An 18560-nucleotide genomic window follows, 5' to 3' on the forward strand; every position below is an offset into this window, starting at 1 on the left:
AATATATTACACTTACACTCACACACACACACAAACACACTCCGTCTTGTTGTTACCAATTAGTTGCTCCCCTTAACTTCACTGGCCAGGTGAGTTAGATGGGGGAGGGGTGGAGCCGGGCTTCTGCCGATCCGGATCGATGCTTCCATGTTGACAAGACAAGACCCGGGGTCCTCTGCAAGACACCTCACTTTTATAGCAGCTTTCCTCTTATGCAAATCTATACCAGATTCAAACTCTGTGTCTGTGTCCATTGGTCCTTTGTGCTGCTTTCTTTTGAGTGTTGTCCCAATGCTGCAAAGAGGGTGTTTCCAAAAGAAGGTGCTTGCTTCTAACCCCCGAGGCCGTCGGTATGTCTGCTTGTCTTTAATGAGCCCACTTGACACGTTTTATTGTCCTTGGGTCTGGCTCCCAGCCCCTCTCCAAGGGTTGAGGCTGTCTGGAGGTGCTGCCTTTCATGCCTTGCTCATCCACACCTCATTCATTCAACAGGGCAATTGATTAAGAGTGGGGGAGTGGGGGGAGAGCTCTTGTTCTACTGCTAGCAAACAGAAATTTTTCTTCTATCTTATTCTATCCTTAGGGGCTATAATATTATACCAAGGGCAATGCAAAGTTTCTAAATGAAGCTTTGATACAAAGTCCCAGGATACAGAGGTCACACGTGGGTAGACCCACCACAAGGTTATATGAAGAGGCACAATGTAAAGTTATATGAAAATTATCAGAGATTGATCTACACTGGGCAAGATAAGGGCGCAGCTGATATAGGACTCGATTAATAAAGAATTAAAGGAGGTCAATATAATTAATGTCAATCAACATGGGTCTATGCAAAATAGATCTTGCAAACTAACTTGATATCTTTTTTGATATTACAAGTTTGGCTGATAAAAGTAATAGTATTGAAGTAATATACTTAGACTTCTGTACAACATTTGACTTGGTATCATCCCTCCCTCCTTCCTGGAGCTGGGTCCTGGCAGCTGACTTGGTCAGGTGACTCGTCCAGGCTGCCTCCTGCCCCAGCACCCGTACAGCTCGCGGGACGGTGCGGTGCTTCGATCCCAGCCCCTTCCCAGCCCCTTCTGATGCATTCTGGGAAACTGCTATCCAAGGGTACCGGACCTTCACCCATCCCAGATAGGCTCAGCTCTCTTGAAAGGTGCTCAGCTGCTCCCAGGCTCACTTTGCCACTTGAGAAGCGTTGGAGTCGCTCTGCCACTGGGGTGGCTGGGGGGCGATGCCCCCGTGGGTGTTCCCAGGAGGCCCAGCCCTCAGGCACTGCTCTCACCCAGGTCTCTGCTCTGCGCCGCCTGGCCAAGCCCATGTCGGACCGGGTCTCTGGGAGGCTGAGTCAGAAGCCAGCCATGCTGGACTCGGGTGCGGAGGTGTCCGCCAGCACTACCTCCTCGGAACCAGAGTCCGGCTCTCACTCGGTCTCCAGCATCGTGCGCCAGTGGAACCGGAAAATCGACCACTTCCTGGGAGACCCTTCGCCCTCCGGGTCAGACCAGTGCTTCCGAATCCGTGTCTCCCGCGGCCTCGTTCCCTGCTTGGCCCTCAGGCCCCGGGCTCCTGGGTGTTAGATGGGAGCGGAGTTCTGTGGGAACACGGGAAACGATCGCTCTATCATCGTGGGTGACTCTGCCATGTGGTTTGACACGTGAGACTCTCCACATTGGCTGGAGGCAGACCTGATGTGTAAATGCCCCTCTGTCCTGAGCACTAGTGGGCGTGATGGCCGAGCGCCCGCCTGGTGGAAGCCCCCTGACCATGTCCCATCCCACTGCAGGAAGAAGTTCCCAAAGAAGGGGATGAGCCAGACCTTCAGCAAGGCGGCCCGGCTCAAGTGGCAGTCGCTGGAGCGGCGCATCTTTGACGTTGTCATGCAGAAGATGACCATCGTCAACCTGGAGGCGGACATGGAGCGGCTGATCAAGGTGAGGTGTGGGGGGCAGTGCCCTGGTGGGGATTGGGTGGTCTGAGCATGACCGAGGGCCAGGAGTGCTGGGAGGCTGCTGGCCCCTGGACAGCGCCGGCTGAGGCGTTTCCTTCCCACCCACCCCCCAGAAACGTGAGGAGCTGGCGCTGCTGCAGGAGGCGCTGCAGGGGAAGAGGGGAAAGCTGCAGGCGGAGAGCCCGGAGGAGCAGAAGGGCCTGCAGGAGCTGAACGAGGAGATCGAGGTGCTGACAGCCAACATTGACTACATCACTGACAGTATCGCCGACTGCCAGGCCACCATCATGCAGCTGGAGGAGACCAAGGTACCGGGGGAGGGGGCCTGTGGGCGGGGGCGAGGTGCAGGGGGTCTGTATATGGGGAGTTGGTCTCACGGGAGGGGGAGCGGGGGAGATCACCCCAGGGCATTGTGTGCTGTAAGGGAAAGGGGGTGCTCTGGGGGCTGGTTGATAGTTGGGGTGGGGACTGGGCGTGAGCAGGAGGCTGGCTGGCTGGACTCTTCCTCTAGGCAGTTTAAACATAAGGGGTGCAGGAGGCAGGTTTGCAGGGTCCTCTTGCTTTCTAAGCTCCAACTTCTGGGCTGAAACGTTCTGTCGTGGGTCACACAGGGAGTCAGGGCCGAGCTGGCTCCCTGCTCTTAGCCCCCAGAGCTCGCCCCCTCCCTACAGAAACGTCACAGAGCAGCTGTTGCAGTCTGGCTGCTTTCTCTGCTTGTTTGCTGATGACGGCTGTATAAGGCCCAGTTTAGCAGGTGCCTGAGCACTCATGGGGCTGGTGCGATAGGCTGCCGTAGGCCCATGGGCGCCAGGCTAACGGACATGGCTGTGGCTTGGCTTGGACCAGCAGAGGCCAAGAATCAGCCCTCTTCCACTGCACGGTCTGCAAGGTCAGGGCCAGGATTTAGGAAGCCCCTTATATGTTGGTCCACCAGGGTCTCCATCGGTGCTGGATGGTTTATTTGTGGAAGGGACGGCTGCGGAGAGCATGATGTCCACCACCAGCTGCTAGGCCCAACAGCCCTGATGGGAGTTCTGCACATGCTGGAGTCAGTGGAAGCCCTGTCCGTACCATGGGACAAATGTACCCATGGTGTATCCAGTGCTGTGGGCAAGGCGTGGTCTAGCCATGCTCAATCCTGTCTGTGTGCACAGAAAAACCCATGTCGGCACCAGGTTCCAGCCTGGGTCGCCGCCAGGCTCCCCAGAACATGGGCTTTCTCCATTCCCTGCGTATACGGCAACACAACCTCCTGTGAGAAACTGCCTCGACCCAGCCCGGTTCCACAGTGGCGTTCCTGTAGCCTAGACCGAAGCCAAGCACGGGCGGCAGCCCGGTATTCAGAGCCTACTCCAGGTGTAGCCATGAGAGAGGGTTGAAGATGCCGTTTGCTTTTGTAGGAAATCTCAAACCCTTTTAGTTTTTCTTTTGAAATTTCCCAGGGGGAAGAAAAAATCAGTTTCTTCCCCCCCACCCCCCCCCACCGCCGCCCCACCCCCTGAGAAACTGGAATTTTTGTGGTTTTTGAAAATCAGTTTTGATGGTTTAAGGCAAAAAAATTGGGGGTCTTGGGAAAGAGTTTCCCTTTTCTGAAACCGTGAACTTGTGCTGAAAGCTGTTGTCAAACATTGAGTCTCTTTTCTGATGTCAAATTTTTGTAAAGGGAGGCTGGGATTTTGACCAAAAAGGAAATTTTTGTTTAATCAAATATTTCCACAGAGAAACAATAGCCTAATAACGAGGCCTTTCTCCCTGGCACCTGTCGGGTGTCTGTGCTGCAAGGCAAACCCCACAGCACAAGTCTCAGAGCCTGGATCCATTGCCTTGGCTCGCAGGGCTACGGGGCTAAAACGAAGAGTGTAGACATTCACACAAGGGCTGGAGCCTGGGCTCTGGAGGATCTTGGAGCCCATGAGCGGGAATGTCTACACTGCTACTTTTAGCCCCGTAGTGCAAGCCCAAATCCTTTGGCCAGAGGCTCGCTGCTGTGGGTTTTTCTTTGCTGTGTGGACGCACCGTTAATGACATGGGGGGTCTGACCCAGGTTCAGCACAGTGTAGCTCTCTGCTCCCCTCCTAGCAGCTGGAGGTCGTAAACAGGTTTTTAGTTTATGTCTACGCTTAATCTGCTACAGCTGCAAGGCTTTAGGTGTAGATGCTCCCCATTGGAGTAGGTAATCCACCTCCCAAGGAGGTGGCTGTTTAGTTCGGTCGGCAGAGCTACACTCTCCGGGATGGCGGGGGGGCGAGAGGGGAGGATTTTCACACCCTGGAGAGACATAGCTATGCTGGTATAAGTTCCCAGTGTAAACCTGCCCTTGGTCTGCTCTGGTCACCTGGCTAGCGAGCAGCTCCTGCCGTCCAGGCAGTAGAAGCTCCTCTTCTTTAAATCCGCAGGTGTGTGGTTCAGTCCCCATAGATGGCCCAATCAGGGGCCTGGTTTCAGGCACACATCCAGTGCGAGTGCTCATGCACAGTATTGACATGCAAGTCGTCTTCCCCGCCGCCTGCTCGCAGAGCACCTGCGTCCCTGCCGGCGTCAGCCAGTCAAGGAAACCCCCCCCCGGTTCCGTGGCGCTGGTGTCTCTGCCGGCCCTCTGCTTTCTGCCCTTCACCGCCCTCAGCCCCGTTCTAATTCCCCTCCCTCGGGGTCTCTCTTGCACCGTAGGAGGAGCTGGACTCCACCGACACCTCCGTGGTGATCAGCTCCTGCTCCTTGGCCGAGGCGCGCCTCCTGCTGGACAACTTCCTCAAGGCATCCATCGATAAGGTCAGGCAAAGGGCCTTCAAGTGGGGGTGCAGCTCCTGGGGGGTGGGTCGCAGAACATGGGATCCCAGGAGGCCCCTTGTTGGGGTGGGATCACAATTGCTGCAGGTCAGGTTTGGAGCCAGGGCTATTTGGCTGCGCCTGGGGCATCCTTTGTGCGTGGGTGAGGGAGACTGAGAGGCTGGCCTGGCCTGTGTGCTGCTGGACCCAGGGAGGGGAATGGGTTACAAGCAGCAGCTGAGTGAGGCTGGTGTGGAACCTGCATCTGTGCCCAGGGACAGGGATTGAAGCCAGGAGCTGATTCCCCGTCCCACCCACTGGCCCGTCCTGTGTGCTGGACGGAAGGTAACCTCCTGCTCCCGCCAAACAGGGGCTGCAGGTGGCTCAGAAAGAAGCCCAGATTCGCCTGCTGGAAGGGCGCCTGAGACAAACGGATGTGACCAGCTCCTCCCAGAACCATGTGATCCTGCATGCCCTGCGGGAGAAAGCGGAGTCCCACCCCGAGCTGCATGCGCTCATCCACAATGTGCAGCAAGGTGGGTGCTGGGCTCTTCCCTCCTGGGGACCCCTGTGAGTACTGGGCATTGGCTGGCAAAGCAGCCGGCAGCGCTGATGTGGGGCCTGGGGTTGGCAGCAGCTGGGAAGGCTTGGGGTGTTTCCCTGCCCCTACAGATGGCACGTCTGCCCATTGGGACAGATGGAGCCCACCCCAGGGCTCTTGGCATTGCTCTGAGGGCAGGAGTGATAGGCACGCTTCATCCAGACGTATCAGCCCACATGGTCACGGCCTGTCCAGCTGTGAGGATGCACTAATAGCGCTTTGGTGGCAAAGAGTTAATGATAGCAGTGGTCTGGGGGGGTCCCAAGAACCTAAAGGGCCACACGCTGATTGGCGACTGCCTGCTGGATGGCTCTGATCGGACCGGCCCAGTGCGGTGCCCTCCCACCCTCTGTCGCGTTGACGCACCCTTGTCGGCTGTTCCTTGTGCAGAGAACGGCTACGCCAGCACGGACGAGGAGATCTCGGAGTTCAGCTGGCCTCGGAGGGGAGGTAAGCGCACCAGGGAGCGTGCAGTGTCCCAGCCTCGTGCGCCCCTGAGCGGCGGGATCTATGGAGGGAGGGGAGCGCATCTCTGTGGCACTCATTGGCAAGGTAGACCCGTTAGAGCTTGGCAGCTAAATTCTCCAGTTTCTGTCTGCACCGAGCATGCTCCAGCCCCTCAGAGCTCCTACGTGTGACCCGACGGTGCACAGGCTACCCACACGCGATGACTGGCCATGCTCAAACCCAGGCGTGCAGGGGCTGTACAGAACTGTCCCAGTAATCGTTCCTCTTGAGGGCCAGGGGCAAGACGGAGCTGGGAGGGAAGAGGGCCCCGGAAGGGACCGGGGGATGGGCTGTACCTCGGGGAATGGTAGGAGGAACCGTAGCAGGGTGTCACAGAGAGTGGGGAGACACCAGGCCCTGCACCCCCGGCTTCCTGCGATCCACCATGACTCTCAGCCAGTCAGTAAAGCAGGTTTATTTAGACAACAAGAATACTGTCCAAGACAGGTCTTGCAGGCGCAGACAATAGGACCCCCTCAGTTAGGTCCATCTTGGGGTCCCCGGGCGCCCTAGCCCCCCTGGGAGGTCAGAGCCCCGTCTGCCTCCCAGCTATGTCACTAGCCAGCTCCCGAAACTCTGCCTTCAGCGACCCCTCCCACAGCCTTTGTTCAGTTTCCCGGGCAAAGGTGTCGCCTGGCCTCTAACCCCTTCCTGGGTTCTCATGTTACATGCTCAGGTATTCTCTGTCGGTCAGTCTCCCATCCCCCAATGCAGACTGTCCTAGCCACACTCCCTTGTCAGCATTCAAAACCCACAGTAAGAACAGTCCCAGTTCGTCACACAGGGCTGGTGATAGGGTGTTATGGGGTGGAGGTGATGGGCAGTGGTTTCTTCCTTTAGCTTTAAGTTAAGCCTTAAAGGGGATCGGCCATTTAACTCTTTGTTTCCTACAGCTTCTCCCAGTTTTTCACCATGAAGGGCTTGGCCAGCCAGGACGACTTCAAGTTCAAGGTCAGTTCACAGCCACAGACAGGGCCATTTAACGTCCAGATGTGGGGTCTTTGGTCCATTGTACCCCCTCTCCCTTTGTGCTCACGGCTGGGCGGTGGCCCTTGGCGGGAGTCTTCTCCATGGGCGGAATGTCTTGGGTCTGGAACTGAAATAGCCCGGGGTCTGGTCTCCTGGTGACGGCCGTGCCTGGCGTGTTACTTTGGCCCTATAAATGGCTCCTTGAGTCGTAGAGCCCACTTTAAACCCCTAAATGCCACATCATTGAGCTGTACTGGGCTTCCCTGAATCCAGGCAAGGTGCCCTGGTGCTGTCTAGCCCTCCTCTGGGAGCAAATAAAACCCATGTGACACCCTGGTGCTGTAGGCCCTTACCAGCAGCTAATTGACTGGACCAGTCCCTCCATGTGCCGAATCCTCCTGGGAGAGCTGCTCCGGCACTCTGGGCCATATACGTTTCAGCCTTGCACAGGGGGTACTTCCTGTTGCCCTCATTAATGAGCTCATGAAACGTTAATGCTGGCAACTGGGGCCCAACTGAAAGGTTTCTCTAGATCTGCCACTGCTGGGTGCTTGGCCCCAGAGGCTTCTTGGAACTGAATGGCCAAGGGGCGCCAGCGTCTCAGACTCGCTCCACGTGCTACCCTCGGGGCAGTGAACTCCTCGCCTCTCAGCCCTCCCCTCCCTGTGCCACGCCATAGGGGGAACCCAAGCTGTCAGGCCAGATGAAGGCTGTGTCGACCGAGTGCCTGGGACCCACGCTGGACATCTCCACCAAGAACATCACCAAGTCCTTGGTGTCCCTCATGGAGATCAAGGAAGACGGGATCGGCTTTTCCATCTGGGATTCCTACTACAAGGATGAGGTCTCTCACACCATCAGCCTGCCCACCCACGGCAGCACCTTGTAAGCCCTGGCAAGCGTGGGCCCCACATGCTTACAGGCCCTTGGGGGAAGAGGTGGGCTGGCCCATCGTATTCTGCCCTTGGAGCCTTGAGTCTGGACTCCTCTCGGTCGACCCAGCCTGTCCAGCATGCAGTGGTGGGGCCAGCTTGCTCTGCCATCTTGGATTGCCAGTGTCCACAAACTGCCCGTCGTGGGGATGGGGCCTGGGGAAGGCGGGCACAAACCGGGTTCTGCTGTCGGACAGAGTTGGGCGTCCAGTCTCCACAGCCCTCTTATCGAAGGCACGGAGCTGCCTTCTCCAGCAGCAGCCTCGGTGATGAAGCCAACAGGACCTGCGCTCACAGCGGAAACCCTTAGCCAGGGCCTGATCCAGCCCGCTGGACCCCTGGCTCGGGAGGTGGATCTGTGCGCTGCCCCAAGGCTCTCGGCTCGCTTGCTCTGGGGTAGGCCTGTTCAGTGCTGAAGGGCCCTGGCCCCAAGGAGGGGCAATTGCTGATCTGGTCTTGCTCTGTTCCAGCCCTAGGCAGCCCATGGCTTGGACACCTCGCCTCTGACCCGGAGGAAATCCTATGACTGGGGGCAGCCTGCCAGGTGAGTGGGGAGAGGCTGGAGAGCACATGGGCCTAGCTCCCCATCGGGGACCGACCTGTGCACTCGGCTGTGCCCAGGTACGATGCTGGGTGCTGGATCCAGCTGTGCCATAGAATCATAGAATATCAGGGTTGGAAGGGACCTCAGGAGGTCATTTAGTCCAACCCCCTGCTCAAAGCAGGACCAATCCCCAACTAAATCATCCCAGCCAGGGCTTTGTCAAGCCTGATCTTAAAAACCTCTAAGGAAGGAGATTCCACCACCTCCCTAGGGAACCCCTTCCAGTACTTCACCACCCTCCTAGTGAAATCGTTTTTCCTAATATCCAACCTAGACCTCCCTCACTGCAACTTGAGACCATTACTCCTCATTCTGTCATTTGCCAAGCTCCATCCTCTTTGGAACCCCCCTTCAGGTAGTTGAAGGCTGCTATCAAATCCCCCCATACTCTTCTCTTCTGAAGACTAAACAAGCCCAGTTCCCTCAGCCTCTCCTCATCAGTCATGTACCCCAGCTCCCTAATAATTTTTGTTGCCCTCCGCTGGACTCTCTCCAACATGTCCACATTCTTTCTGTAGCGGGGGCCCAAAACTGGATGCAATACTCCAGATGTGACTTCACCAATGCCGAATAGAGGGGAATAATCACTTCACCATGGGCTGGCACTGCAGGCCTCCCTGTGCTGAGTGGAGGTGCGGGGCAGGGGGTAGATCCCCGGACCAGGCTTGTGATCATGGGTCTCTTTCTGAACACCCCGGCTCAGGACTTCGGACGTTGGCTTCACGCCTCCCTCGTCCCCTCCCACCAGGCCGCGCAATGACCGCAACGTCTTCTCCCGCCTCACCAGCAACCAGAGCCAGGGCTCCGCGCTGGACAAGTAAGAGCCTCGCGGGGCAAGGAGCGGGTAGGGGGGTGAAGCTCCAGGGAGCCCAGCCCCAAGAGCAGTGAATGGCAGACGGTGACTCCCATGGCTGTCCCCAGGTACCGTCCCCGCTCTGCCTCGGGCCCGGCAGTCCCAGCTGGAGTCAGCCCCAGGTTCCTGCCGGGCTTGTGAAGTGACCAGGGCGAAGGCAGAGAGCTGCAATACCGGTGCAGTAGAACTTCACATGGGGCAGCATCTCCCTGGGCAGGGGCCCTATGCCAGACCTGTCTATAACCCCATTGATATGGGGGGGGTCTTTGGCCCCCCTCTACTGGCTGGACCTTGTCTCGGGGCTGCCCCTGAGCTGCCAAGCCTGGGCCTTTAGCTCAGGTAGAAGCAGCTGCTGTTGAGAGCCTGGGGTGGCAGATGCCCTCCCTGTAGATGATCCAGCTGGAGGCTCGTCATTACATTGCATTGCTAGAGCCCTCAGGACAGGCCTGAAGCGGTGCCCTGGCCTTTAGCGTTGTGTGCACACACGTGGCAGTGCCCTGTTCCCCGCTGGGCCTGTGGGGATCCCCTGGGGGGCTGGGGCTGTCACAGGCTCTTTACCCCCTGGGCTCTCTAGCTCCTGCTGGTAGCTCTGGAGGGCCCTGGTTCAGGCCCCAGTGTGTTGGCCAAGATGGCGGCTGTCACACTGGCTGCCAGCAGAGGAGAATTTCACCCGCAGGGACGCTGCTGGGTGGTTTGGCTGCAGTTATAAAGCGGGTGAGGTGGGTCCAGGGGGCTGCTAGCTGAGGACACTAAGCCACCATCCCGTCCCCAGCGAAGCGTGGGGCTCGTCGGCGCTGGGCTTGGCAGGGGTCCCCAGGTGGTGGGGAAGCCATTTCCCAGTCAGCCCTACCCCGGTTCTGTGGGGCACTGGCTGTGCCATCGCACCTGCCCCTTCTTGGCCCTGCTCCCTCTCCCACTGTGCTCTGTGGGGAGATGCCGGCTGCTCACAGGTCCGCACAGGATCTTTTCAGGGGGAATAAGACAAAACGCCACATTTATTAGTAATACATGTTGTGACGAACTGGGCCTGTTCTCACGGTGGTCTGTGAATGCTGACAGGGGAGTGTGCTGGGATAGTCTGCATTGCAGAATGGGATCTGCCCGAGGGCGCCCGAGGGTGCATACCTGAGTGTGTAACATGAGAACCCAGGAAGGGGTTGAAGGCGAGGCGACTCCTTAGCCCGGGAAACTGAACAAAGGCTGTGGGAGGGGTCGAAAAAGGAGAGTGCTGGAAGCAGGGAGAAGGAGGCTGGAGAGATGGCTGGGAGGCAGGGATGGCTCTGACCCCCCCAAAGGGGGGTGGGCTGGCATGCCCTGGGACCCCAAGCTGGACCTAACTGAGGGGGGGCCCTGTTGTCTGTGCCTGCAAGACCTGTCTTGGACTGTATTCCTGTCATCCAAATAAACCTTCTGCTTTACTGGCTGGCTGAGAGTCGCAGTGAATCTCGGGAAGAGGGGTGCAGGGCCCTAACTCCCCCACAATCCGCAACAACTGGTGGCAGCGGTGGGATCTACTGCACCCCGTGGACGGCGCTTCCTGCAGTAAGTGACTGGGGAGCAGTAAAACGAAGGGGGATTGACGGGGACCAGGCGCGCTGAAGAGTGAGAGAGGGACGGTTATTACCCCTGGGAGTGTGTGACCAGCGAGAAGGACTTTTGCAGTAACAGGGTCCCCCGAGGGGATCGCAGCGAGTGGTCCCAGGGGCGGAGGAGTCTGCAGCTCGACCCTGGCAGAGAGGTGGTGACCTCGAGAAGGGCTGGCACACTAGGGGGCCCCCTGGGAACTGTGGGGAGCTGTGAGCACACAGGCCGGTGAGTGGCCAGCAGGAAGATGTATGCCAAGCGGCTTAAGAGCGACCTGGTGGAGCTGTGCAAGCAGAGGCGGCTGCGCATTGGGAGGCTCACCAAAGAACAGCTCATTGCCCAGCTGGAGGCAGAAGATCGCGCGAATGAACTGATCCCTGTGTCTCAGGGAAGCAGCCTGGCAAATGCAGCGCAGGCACCAGTGTCTGTCCCAGCTGGGAGTGGTCAGCCGGCTGCTGAGGGCGTCCCGAGACCCCTCCTTCCTATGCCTAGGGGAAGGGTGGGGAGGAGCCCAGCAAATACTGAAGGCGCCGTGGCCCCCCCGGCCAGCAGGGGGTCCCCCCGGCGAAGCTCGCCGGCCAGCAGAGGATCCTCCCGGCGACGTTCGGCATCCGGGGAGCGGAATTGGCTGGAATGGGAGAAAGAGCTAAAACTGAGAGAGCTGGAGGATCGTGAACAACAGAGACAGCATGAACGGGAGGAGAAAGAGAGACAGAGACAGCATGAACGGGAGGAGAAAGAGAGACAGCATCAGCGTGAACGGGAGGAGAAAGAGAGACAGCATCAGTGTGAAGAGAGACAGCGTCAGCAGGAACGGGAGGAGAATGAGAGACAGAGACAGCATGAAGAGAGACAGCGTCAGCATGACCTGGAACTGGCGAGATTGAAGGGCAGCGAACCCCCGGCTGCGGTGAGTGAGGGGGGACCCAGGACTGCACGGAGCTTTGATAAGTGCATCATGGCCCCATACAAGGAGGGGGAGGACATGGATGACTTCCTGGAGGCCTTTGAGACGGCCTGCGAGCTGCACCGGGTGGAGCCCGCGGACAGACTCCGGGTCCTTACCCCCTTACTGGACCCCAAATCCGTGGCATTGTACCGCCAACTGGGAGAGGCAGAGAAAGGGGACTACGAACTATTCAAAAAGGCCCTGCTACGAGAATTTGGGCTGACTCCTGAGATGTACCGGGAAAGGTTCCGGAGTCAAGATAAAACCCCTGAGATCTCATATCTGCAACTAGCCGCCCGCATGGAAAGATACGCCAGCAAGTGGGCTGGTGGGGCCCAGACGAAGGAGGACCTGATTAAACTGCTGGTACTGGAGCAACTGTATGAGCGGTGCCCATCCGACCTGAGGCTGTGGTTGGTGGACAGAAAGCCAGAGAACCCGCGACACGCCGGGCAGCTGGCTGATGAGTTTGTAAAGAGCCGGTCAGGGGGTGGCAGGGAGGAGTCCCAAAGGAGCAATCCCACCACAACGCAGAGAGAGAGTCACCATGGGACCTCCCCGTGGGAAAATACAGAAAAACCCCATCAGAGGGGAACATCCGGCATCAGGACCATCCGACCCACTCAAGGGGACCCATGGGACATGGGCTGCTACCACTGTGGCCAAAAGGGCCACATACGGGCCCAATGCCCCAGGCTCAGGGACAGACTGAGCAGGCCGAACCCACAGAGGGTTGACTGGGTAGAGACCCAGCCCGGCGAGAGGCAGCATTCCCAGGGAAGGGGGGCTGGCAGAGTACCACCTGCTAAGGAGGGAGGAGAGCCCCAGGCCAGCTTCTCTGGGGGGCCAGATGCTCCGGATTCAAAGTTCTCCGTTTACAGGGTTGGCGCGGGGCTGTCCCTGCGGAGCGAGTGCCTTGTTCCCCTGGAGGTGGATGGGAAGGAAGTTTATGGTTACTGGGACATGGGCGCAGAGGTGACACTGGCCCGGCCCGAGGTGGTGGCCCCAGATCGGGTGGTGCCCAACACCTTCCTGACCCTGACCGGGGTGGGCGGGACCCCATTCAAGGTTCCCGTAGCGAGGGTACACCTGAAATGGGGGGCCAAGGAGGGCCCCAAGGACGTGGGAGTGCACCACCATTTGCCCACTGAGGTGTTGATGGGTGGGGACCTAGAGGACTGGCCCAGCAGCCCCCAGACCGCCTTAGTTGTGACCCGCGGTCAGAGCCGGCGAGGGGCACTGCGCCCTGGCCTTGGGGGGGGTGCCTTGCCTGAGGCGCGGGACTCTAACCCGGTGGGGAGGGAACGCCCAGGGACGCGGCTCAGGGAGGCTGCAGCTTCGGACCCAGCGGGCAAGAAAGAGCAGGTGGCCATCCCCGTCCCAGCTGCTGAGTTCCAGGCCGAGTTGCAGAGAGATCCCTCCTTGCGGAAGATAAGGGACCTGGCCGACCTCAATGCGGTACAGACCATGGGACGAGGTGGCCGGAAAGGATTCCTGTGGGAGAAGGGGTTCCTGTACCGAGAATGGGCTCCCCCAGGGAAAATGGAGTCAGGGGGGATCAGGAGGCAGCTGGTGGTACCCCAGAAGTATCGCCGCCAGCTGCTGTGCCGGGCCCATGACATTCCCCTCTCAGGGCACCAGGGAACCTGGCGTACCCAGCAGAGGCTGCTACGGAGCTTTTACTGGCCTGGGGTCTTTGCTACTGTCCGACAGTACTGCCGATCCTGTGACCCCTGTCAGAGGGGGAGGAAGGCCTGGGACAAGGGGAAAACAGCTTTAGGACCCTTGCCCAGCATAGAGGAGCCTTTTCGGAGGGTGACCAAGGTAAAAAGGGCGGCTCTAAACCAAGAGAGCCCAAAGCACAGACCTCCAGACTAGAGCGCTGGGAGAAGACCACAGCCCAGTTGGAGCCCCAGAGGTATGGGGGTGGGAAAAGGGCGCAGGCCGCATAAACCTTCCCACATGCGAACTGCGAGTGCCATCAAGCACCCCCAACCTAAGGGGGAGCGTGAAACTGGAGGGGCCTGGTGTAATTCCCACCAAGGAATGGGAGGGATGCGGGGGCATCCATGGGAACGGGGGTAGGTTCGAACTTCCCCGGGTCACTGGCTAAAGTGACCCTGCTCAGTTCGGTCTCGAAGGGGGGAGAGATGTGACGAACTGGGCCTGTTCTCACGGTGGTCTGTGAATGCTGACAGGGGAGTGTGCTGGGATAGTCTGCATTGCAGAATGGGATCTGCCCGAGGGCGCCTGAGGGCGCATACCTGAGTGTGTAACATGAGAACCCAGGAAGGGGTTGAAGGCAAGGCGACTCCTTAGCCCGGGAAACTGAACAAAGGCTGTGGGAGGGGTCGAAAAAGGAGAGTGCTGGAAGCAGGGAGAAGGAGGCTGGAGAGATGGCTGGGAGGCAGGGATGGCTCTGACCCCCCCAAAGGGGGGTGGGCTGGCATGCCCTGGGACCCCAAGCTGGACCTAACTGAGGGGGGGCCCTGTTGTCTGTGCCTGCAAGACCTGTCTTGGACTGTATTCCTGTCATCCAAATAAACCTTCTGCTTTACTGGCTGGCTGAGAGTCGCAGTGAATCTCGGGAAGAGGGGTGCAGGGCCCTAACTCCCCCACAATCCGCAACACATGTATTCATTAACACTGTATTATATGCATATTTTATATTACACTTACACTCACACACACACACACAAACACACTCCGTCTTGTTGTTACCAATTAGTTGCTCCCCTTAACTTCACTGGCCAGGTGAGTTAGATGGGGGAGGGGGTGGAGCCGGGCTTCTGCCGATCCGGATCGATACTCCCATGTTGACAAGACGAGACCCAGGGTCCTCTGCAAGACACCTCACTTTTATAACAGCTTTCCTCTTATGCAAATCTATACCAGATTCAAACTCTGTGTCTGTGTCCATTGGTTCTTTGTGCTGCTTTCTTTTGAATGTTGTCCCAATGCTGCAAAGAGGGTGTTTCCAAAAGAAGGTGCTTGCTTCTAACCCCCGAGGCCGTGGGTATGTCTGCTTGTCTTTAATGAGCCCACTTGACACGTTTTATTGTCCTTGGGTCTGGCTCCCAGCCCCCCTCCAACAGTTGAGGCTGTCTGGAGGTGCTGCCTTCCATGCCTTGCTCATCCACATCTCATTCATTCAACAGGGCAATTGATTAAGAGTGGGGTGGGGGGGAGAGCTCTTGTTCTACTGCTAGCAAAAAGAATTTTTTCTTCTATCTTATTCTATCCTTAGGGGTGTCACGGAGTATTGGGGGACTCAGGGCCCTGCACCCCCGGCTTCCTGCGATTCACCATGACTCTCAGCCAGCCAGTAAAGCAGAAGGTTTATTTGGATGACAGGAATACAGTCCAAGACAGGTCTTGCAGGCACAGACAACAGGGACCCCCTCAGTTAGGTCCATCTTGGGGTCCCCGGGCATCCCAGCCCAGCCCCCCTTGGGAGGTCAGAGCCATCTCTGCCCCCCAGCCCTCTCTCCCTGCCTGCTTCCAGCACTCTGCCTTCAGCGACCCCTCCCACAGCCTTTGTTCAGTTTCCCGGGCTAAGGAGTCGCCTCCCCTTCAACCCCTTCCTGGGTTCTCATGTTACACACTCAGGTATGCGCCCTCGGGCAGATCCCATCCTGCAATGCAGACCATCCTAGTCACACTCCCCTGTCAGCATTCACAGACCACAGTGAGAACAGGCCCAGTTCGTCACAAGGGGCTATAATATTATACCAAGGGCAATGCAAAGTTTCTAAATGAGGCTTTGATACAAAGTTCCATGAAAACAGAGGTCACACGTGGGTAGACCCACCACAAGGTTATATGAAGAGGAACAATTTAAAGTCATATGAAAATTATCAGAGATTTATCTACACCGGTCCCCTTCAGGAGGTGACATGGCTGCTCTGGGTGGGGCGAGCTTTCTGCCAGGGGCCCGTAGGTGCTCCGATTGCTCCTGGTGCCAGGGGCTGTGACCCTTCGGAGGTGGGGTGGGGGTGCTCTCCAGTGGCAGCCTGTGGTTTCTACGGAGGAACGAGCCCACCTTAGGACTGCCTTTGACCGTCACGGGCCAGCCCCTGCACAGGTGCAAATTGACCTAGCTGCCGTGGGGGCAGCAGAGCGGCTTTGATTTACAGCTCCCGAGGACCTGGCCCTATGGGAGCTGGTAGCAACCACCTCCCATCTGCCTCCCTGCAGAATCCCAGTTTGGCGGCGATGTTCTAACCGGGGGGAGCCCATGGCGCTGCCTGCAGCTCAGGACCAGCCCCTGGTCCCCATCCTGCCTGCTGTCAGACCGCACGATAGCGCAGAGCCGGACCATGTCAGAACGCCCCAACCGTACCCCAAAACCAGGAGTGCGGAGCCTGAAGAGCTAGGTTGGATGGCTGGTGGCAGTGAAGAGACTGGGGGGACCATGGGAAGATTAAATGAAGACTGGATGCAGGAATCCCCGGGCCAGGCCTCAGGCCTGCACTGTATTGGTCAGACTGGGTGATTGTAACAGTCCCTTCTGGCTGAATGACTCCAGTCCGGCCTGAAAGATCTTGTGTCCGAGCCACGTGTCCCATCCTGCTCCTCTGCCCCTTTCCTCTCTGGTTTTCTGTGTCCGCTCCTCCCTCTCTATCCCGCCAGCTTGGATGCAATAACAACACTCCACTCTCTGACTCCGCTGCTGCCTCTCTCATCCGGGATTTTTTCTCCCGTAATCCTGCTAATTTTCTGTCCCTAGGTCTGACGACAGCGATTCCTCTGTCTTGGAGGTGCTGAGGTACATACAACTTTCTATTGATTAGAACTCTCCTGCTTCTCGCATTTCCCTCCCCCTGCCCTGCATGCTGAATCCGTGCTGGCCAAACTCTGGGCCTTGCTTCTTTGCTAAATCTATTGGGACTCTGTCCTGGTGCTGCTCTTGCTCGCTGTGTGTCCCTCTTTCCTTCTCTCTGCTTCCCCGCATGGCCCTGGCATGCCGTGTCCGGCTGTGGAAGTCCCTTTCTGCCTCTGGTCTCCAGTGCCTTAAGTCTGAGCCATCGTCTTGAAATGCAGTGCTGGGTGTTTAAGCGGATAGCGTACGGTGCTTTCACTGAATGGGGGCAGCTGCATGCTCTATTCTGCCTCGAGGGCAGGGCGGGTAGTGATGATATCTTGCGCTGTGTCTGGCCTAGCTGCAAGAGGCAGGGCAGCTGTTGGAGCCGGTGGATGCTTGGAGGGTCCAGGCTATGATGCTTTTTTGGGGGGTCTTCTCTCGCATCTTCAGTTCAGACATCTCAAAGCACTTGACAAACGTGACTTCAGCCTCCCAGCACCCATGGCGAGGCTGGTCAGGATTGTTATCCCTGTCTTGTGCCTCGGTTTCCCCATCTGCAAAGAGTAAACACCTGGGGTGCAGCCTCTTGGCACCGAGGAGCCTGTGGCTGCTGCTGAGGCCTGTGCAGCCTCCCAGATATATTAGAGCAGCCTTGGGGTTGCTCTAACTCACTGCAACCTCCCAAAGGGCTGCTTGCCGGCTATGCCACAACCCAAAGTTCCCCTAATGGGGTGTGCTAAGGCCCTGGCTCTGCCCCCAGCATGCCTGGGTTTGCAACACGAGCCACATAGAACCAATGTGGCTAGCCCAAGGCAGTGTCTGTGCCAGGACAACTCTCCTTCCCCCATTCGCTGCACATCAAAAGGGCCCGGCTGGCAGAGGAGCATCTCCCCACTGGCCTTTGGGTGCCTATTTGAGACACCGTGGGCCTGACTCTGACACCCTGGGCACCATCAGCTGGAGTAGTGGGTGCTCAGCGCCCCTCAAAAAATCCATTCCAACCATGCCACAAATGTGCCGTGTGACCCTGGGCTAGCCCTTTCCCCTCCCTTTGCCTCAGTGTCCCCACCTGTAATCCAACCCTGCTGGGAGGAGGGGAGGTGCCTAGAGATCCTGGCTGGGAAGCTGCTTTGGGGCTATCAACCCTCTCCATGATGGGCTCTTTCCTCAGGGCTGTCGATTCTCATGTGCTCAGCGCTCTAGAACCTCCCTCTGAACTCTGCTCACAGCCCCATTGGCTGTTGCTGGGGCAAAGCCTAGAACTGGTTTGAGACGGATCCCAGCGTGGTGTAAGCAGGCAGAACCCTGCCGCTGCCAATCCATCCCTGTCTCATTTCACTGGGCCGTGGCTCAGCATCCCAGTGGTAGCTGTGTGGTCGGACGCTCTCGCCATCCCCCTGCCTTGCTGAAAGGGCTGGTGCTGGCCTAATGACCTGAGAGCGACTGGTCTCCTTTGCCACCGGGGTTCACAGCAGCTGCCCTCCGGGCTGTTGCCTTGCAGATGTTTGAGATTGCGGACAGCGTGGTGGGGAACGTCGGCCCCACCCATAACTTCGAGCCCCCGCACTACGACGGCATCGAGTGTCTGGCCATCCAGGGCGACGTGCTCTTCAGCGGCTCTGGGGAAAACGGGATCAAGAAGTGGGACCTGGAGCAGCAGGAGCTCCTCCAGGTACGGAGGGGGACGAGCAGGAAGGCCCTGCTGCTGGGTGGGGGGCAGAGAGATGGGCTAGACCCGCAGCGTGCTGTTTCAAGGGCCAGTGCCAGGGTCTGGAGCGAGGACTTAGAACCTGCTGGAGAGTCACTGTCCAGTCTGGAGCGTGCTCCTGCCGTCCTGGGGGCAGAGGATCAGAGGGCAGACACAGGGACCCCATCCCTACGTTGCACATGGGGCCTCCAGGCAATGGAAGGGCCCTGGGGGTTGCAAACGACAGTGGCTGGCAGGGTGGGTCCCGAAGGCAGTTTACAGCCGTGGGCAATGCACGGTAGCCAGTTCTATAGGGCTGGGCCCCACCTGCTGTGGTTAAAGGG

General features: G+C 58.1%; 1 protein-coding gene and 1 long non-coding RNA gene across 2 annotated transcripts; both read left to right on the forward strand.

Annotated features, from left to right (window-relative positions):
- The first annotated feature begins 2205 nt into the window (after positions 1–2205).
- On the forward strand, positions 2206–5181 carry LOC128827214 (uncharacterized). Its single transcript, XR_008442945.1, has 3 exons — positions 2206–2268; positions 4628–4729; positions 5097–5181. It is a non-coding gene; the product is annotated as an uncharacterized LOC128827214 (long non-coding RNA).
- Positions 5182–5183: 2 nt separating this feature from the next.
- On the forward strand, positions 5184–7692 carry LOC128827323 (kinesin-like protein KIF21B). The gene is made up of 4 exons (XM_054011181.1): positions 5184–5262; positions 5718–5777; positions 6728–6785; positions 7483–7692. The coding sequence occupies exons 3-4, from the start codon at positions 6747–6749 to the stop codon at positions 7690–7692; spliced, it is 249 nt and encodes an 82-aa protein (XP_053867156.1). The 5' UTR covers positions 5184–5262; positions 5718–5777; positions 6728–6746.
- The last annotated feature ends 10868 nt before the right edge of the window (positions 7693–18560 follow it).

This window comes from Malaclemys terrapin, chromosome 21 (genome assembly GCF_027887155.1).
Source record: "Malaclemys terrapin pileata isolate rMalTer1 chromosome 21, rMalTer1.hap1, whole genome shotgun sequence".
NCBI classification, from domain to species: Eukaryota; Metazoa; Chordata; order Testudines; family Emydidae; genus Malaclemys; species Malaclemys terrapin.

Coding starts and splice junctions, on each gene's coding strand:
- LOC128827323 (XM_054011181.1), top strand. CDS start 6,747: ATGAAGGGCTTGGCCAGCCAGGACGACTTCAAGTTCAAG. Junction 6,786..7,482: donor AGGACGACTTCAAGTTCAAG/GTCAGTTCACAG, acceptor GCCACGCCATAG/GGGGAACCCAAGCTGTCAGG.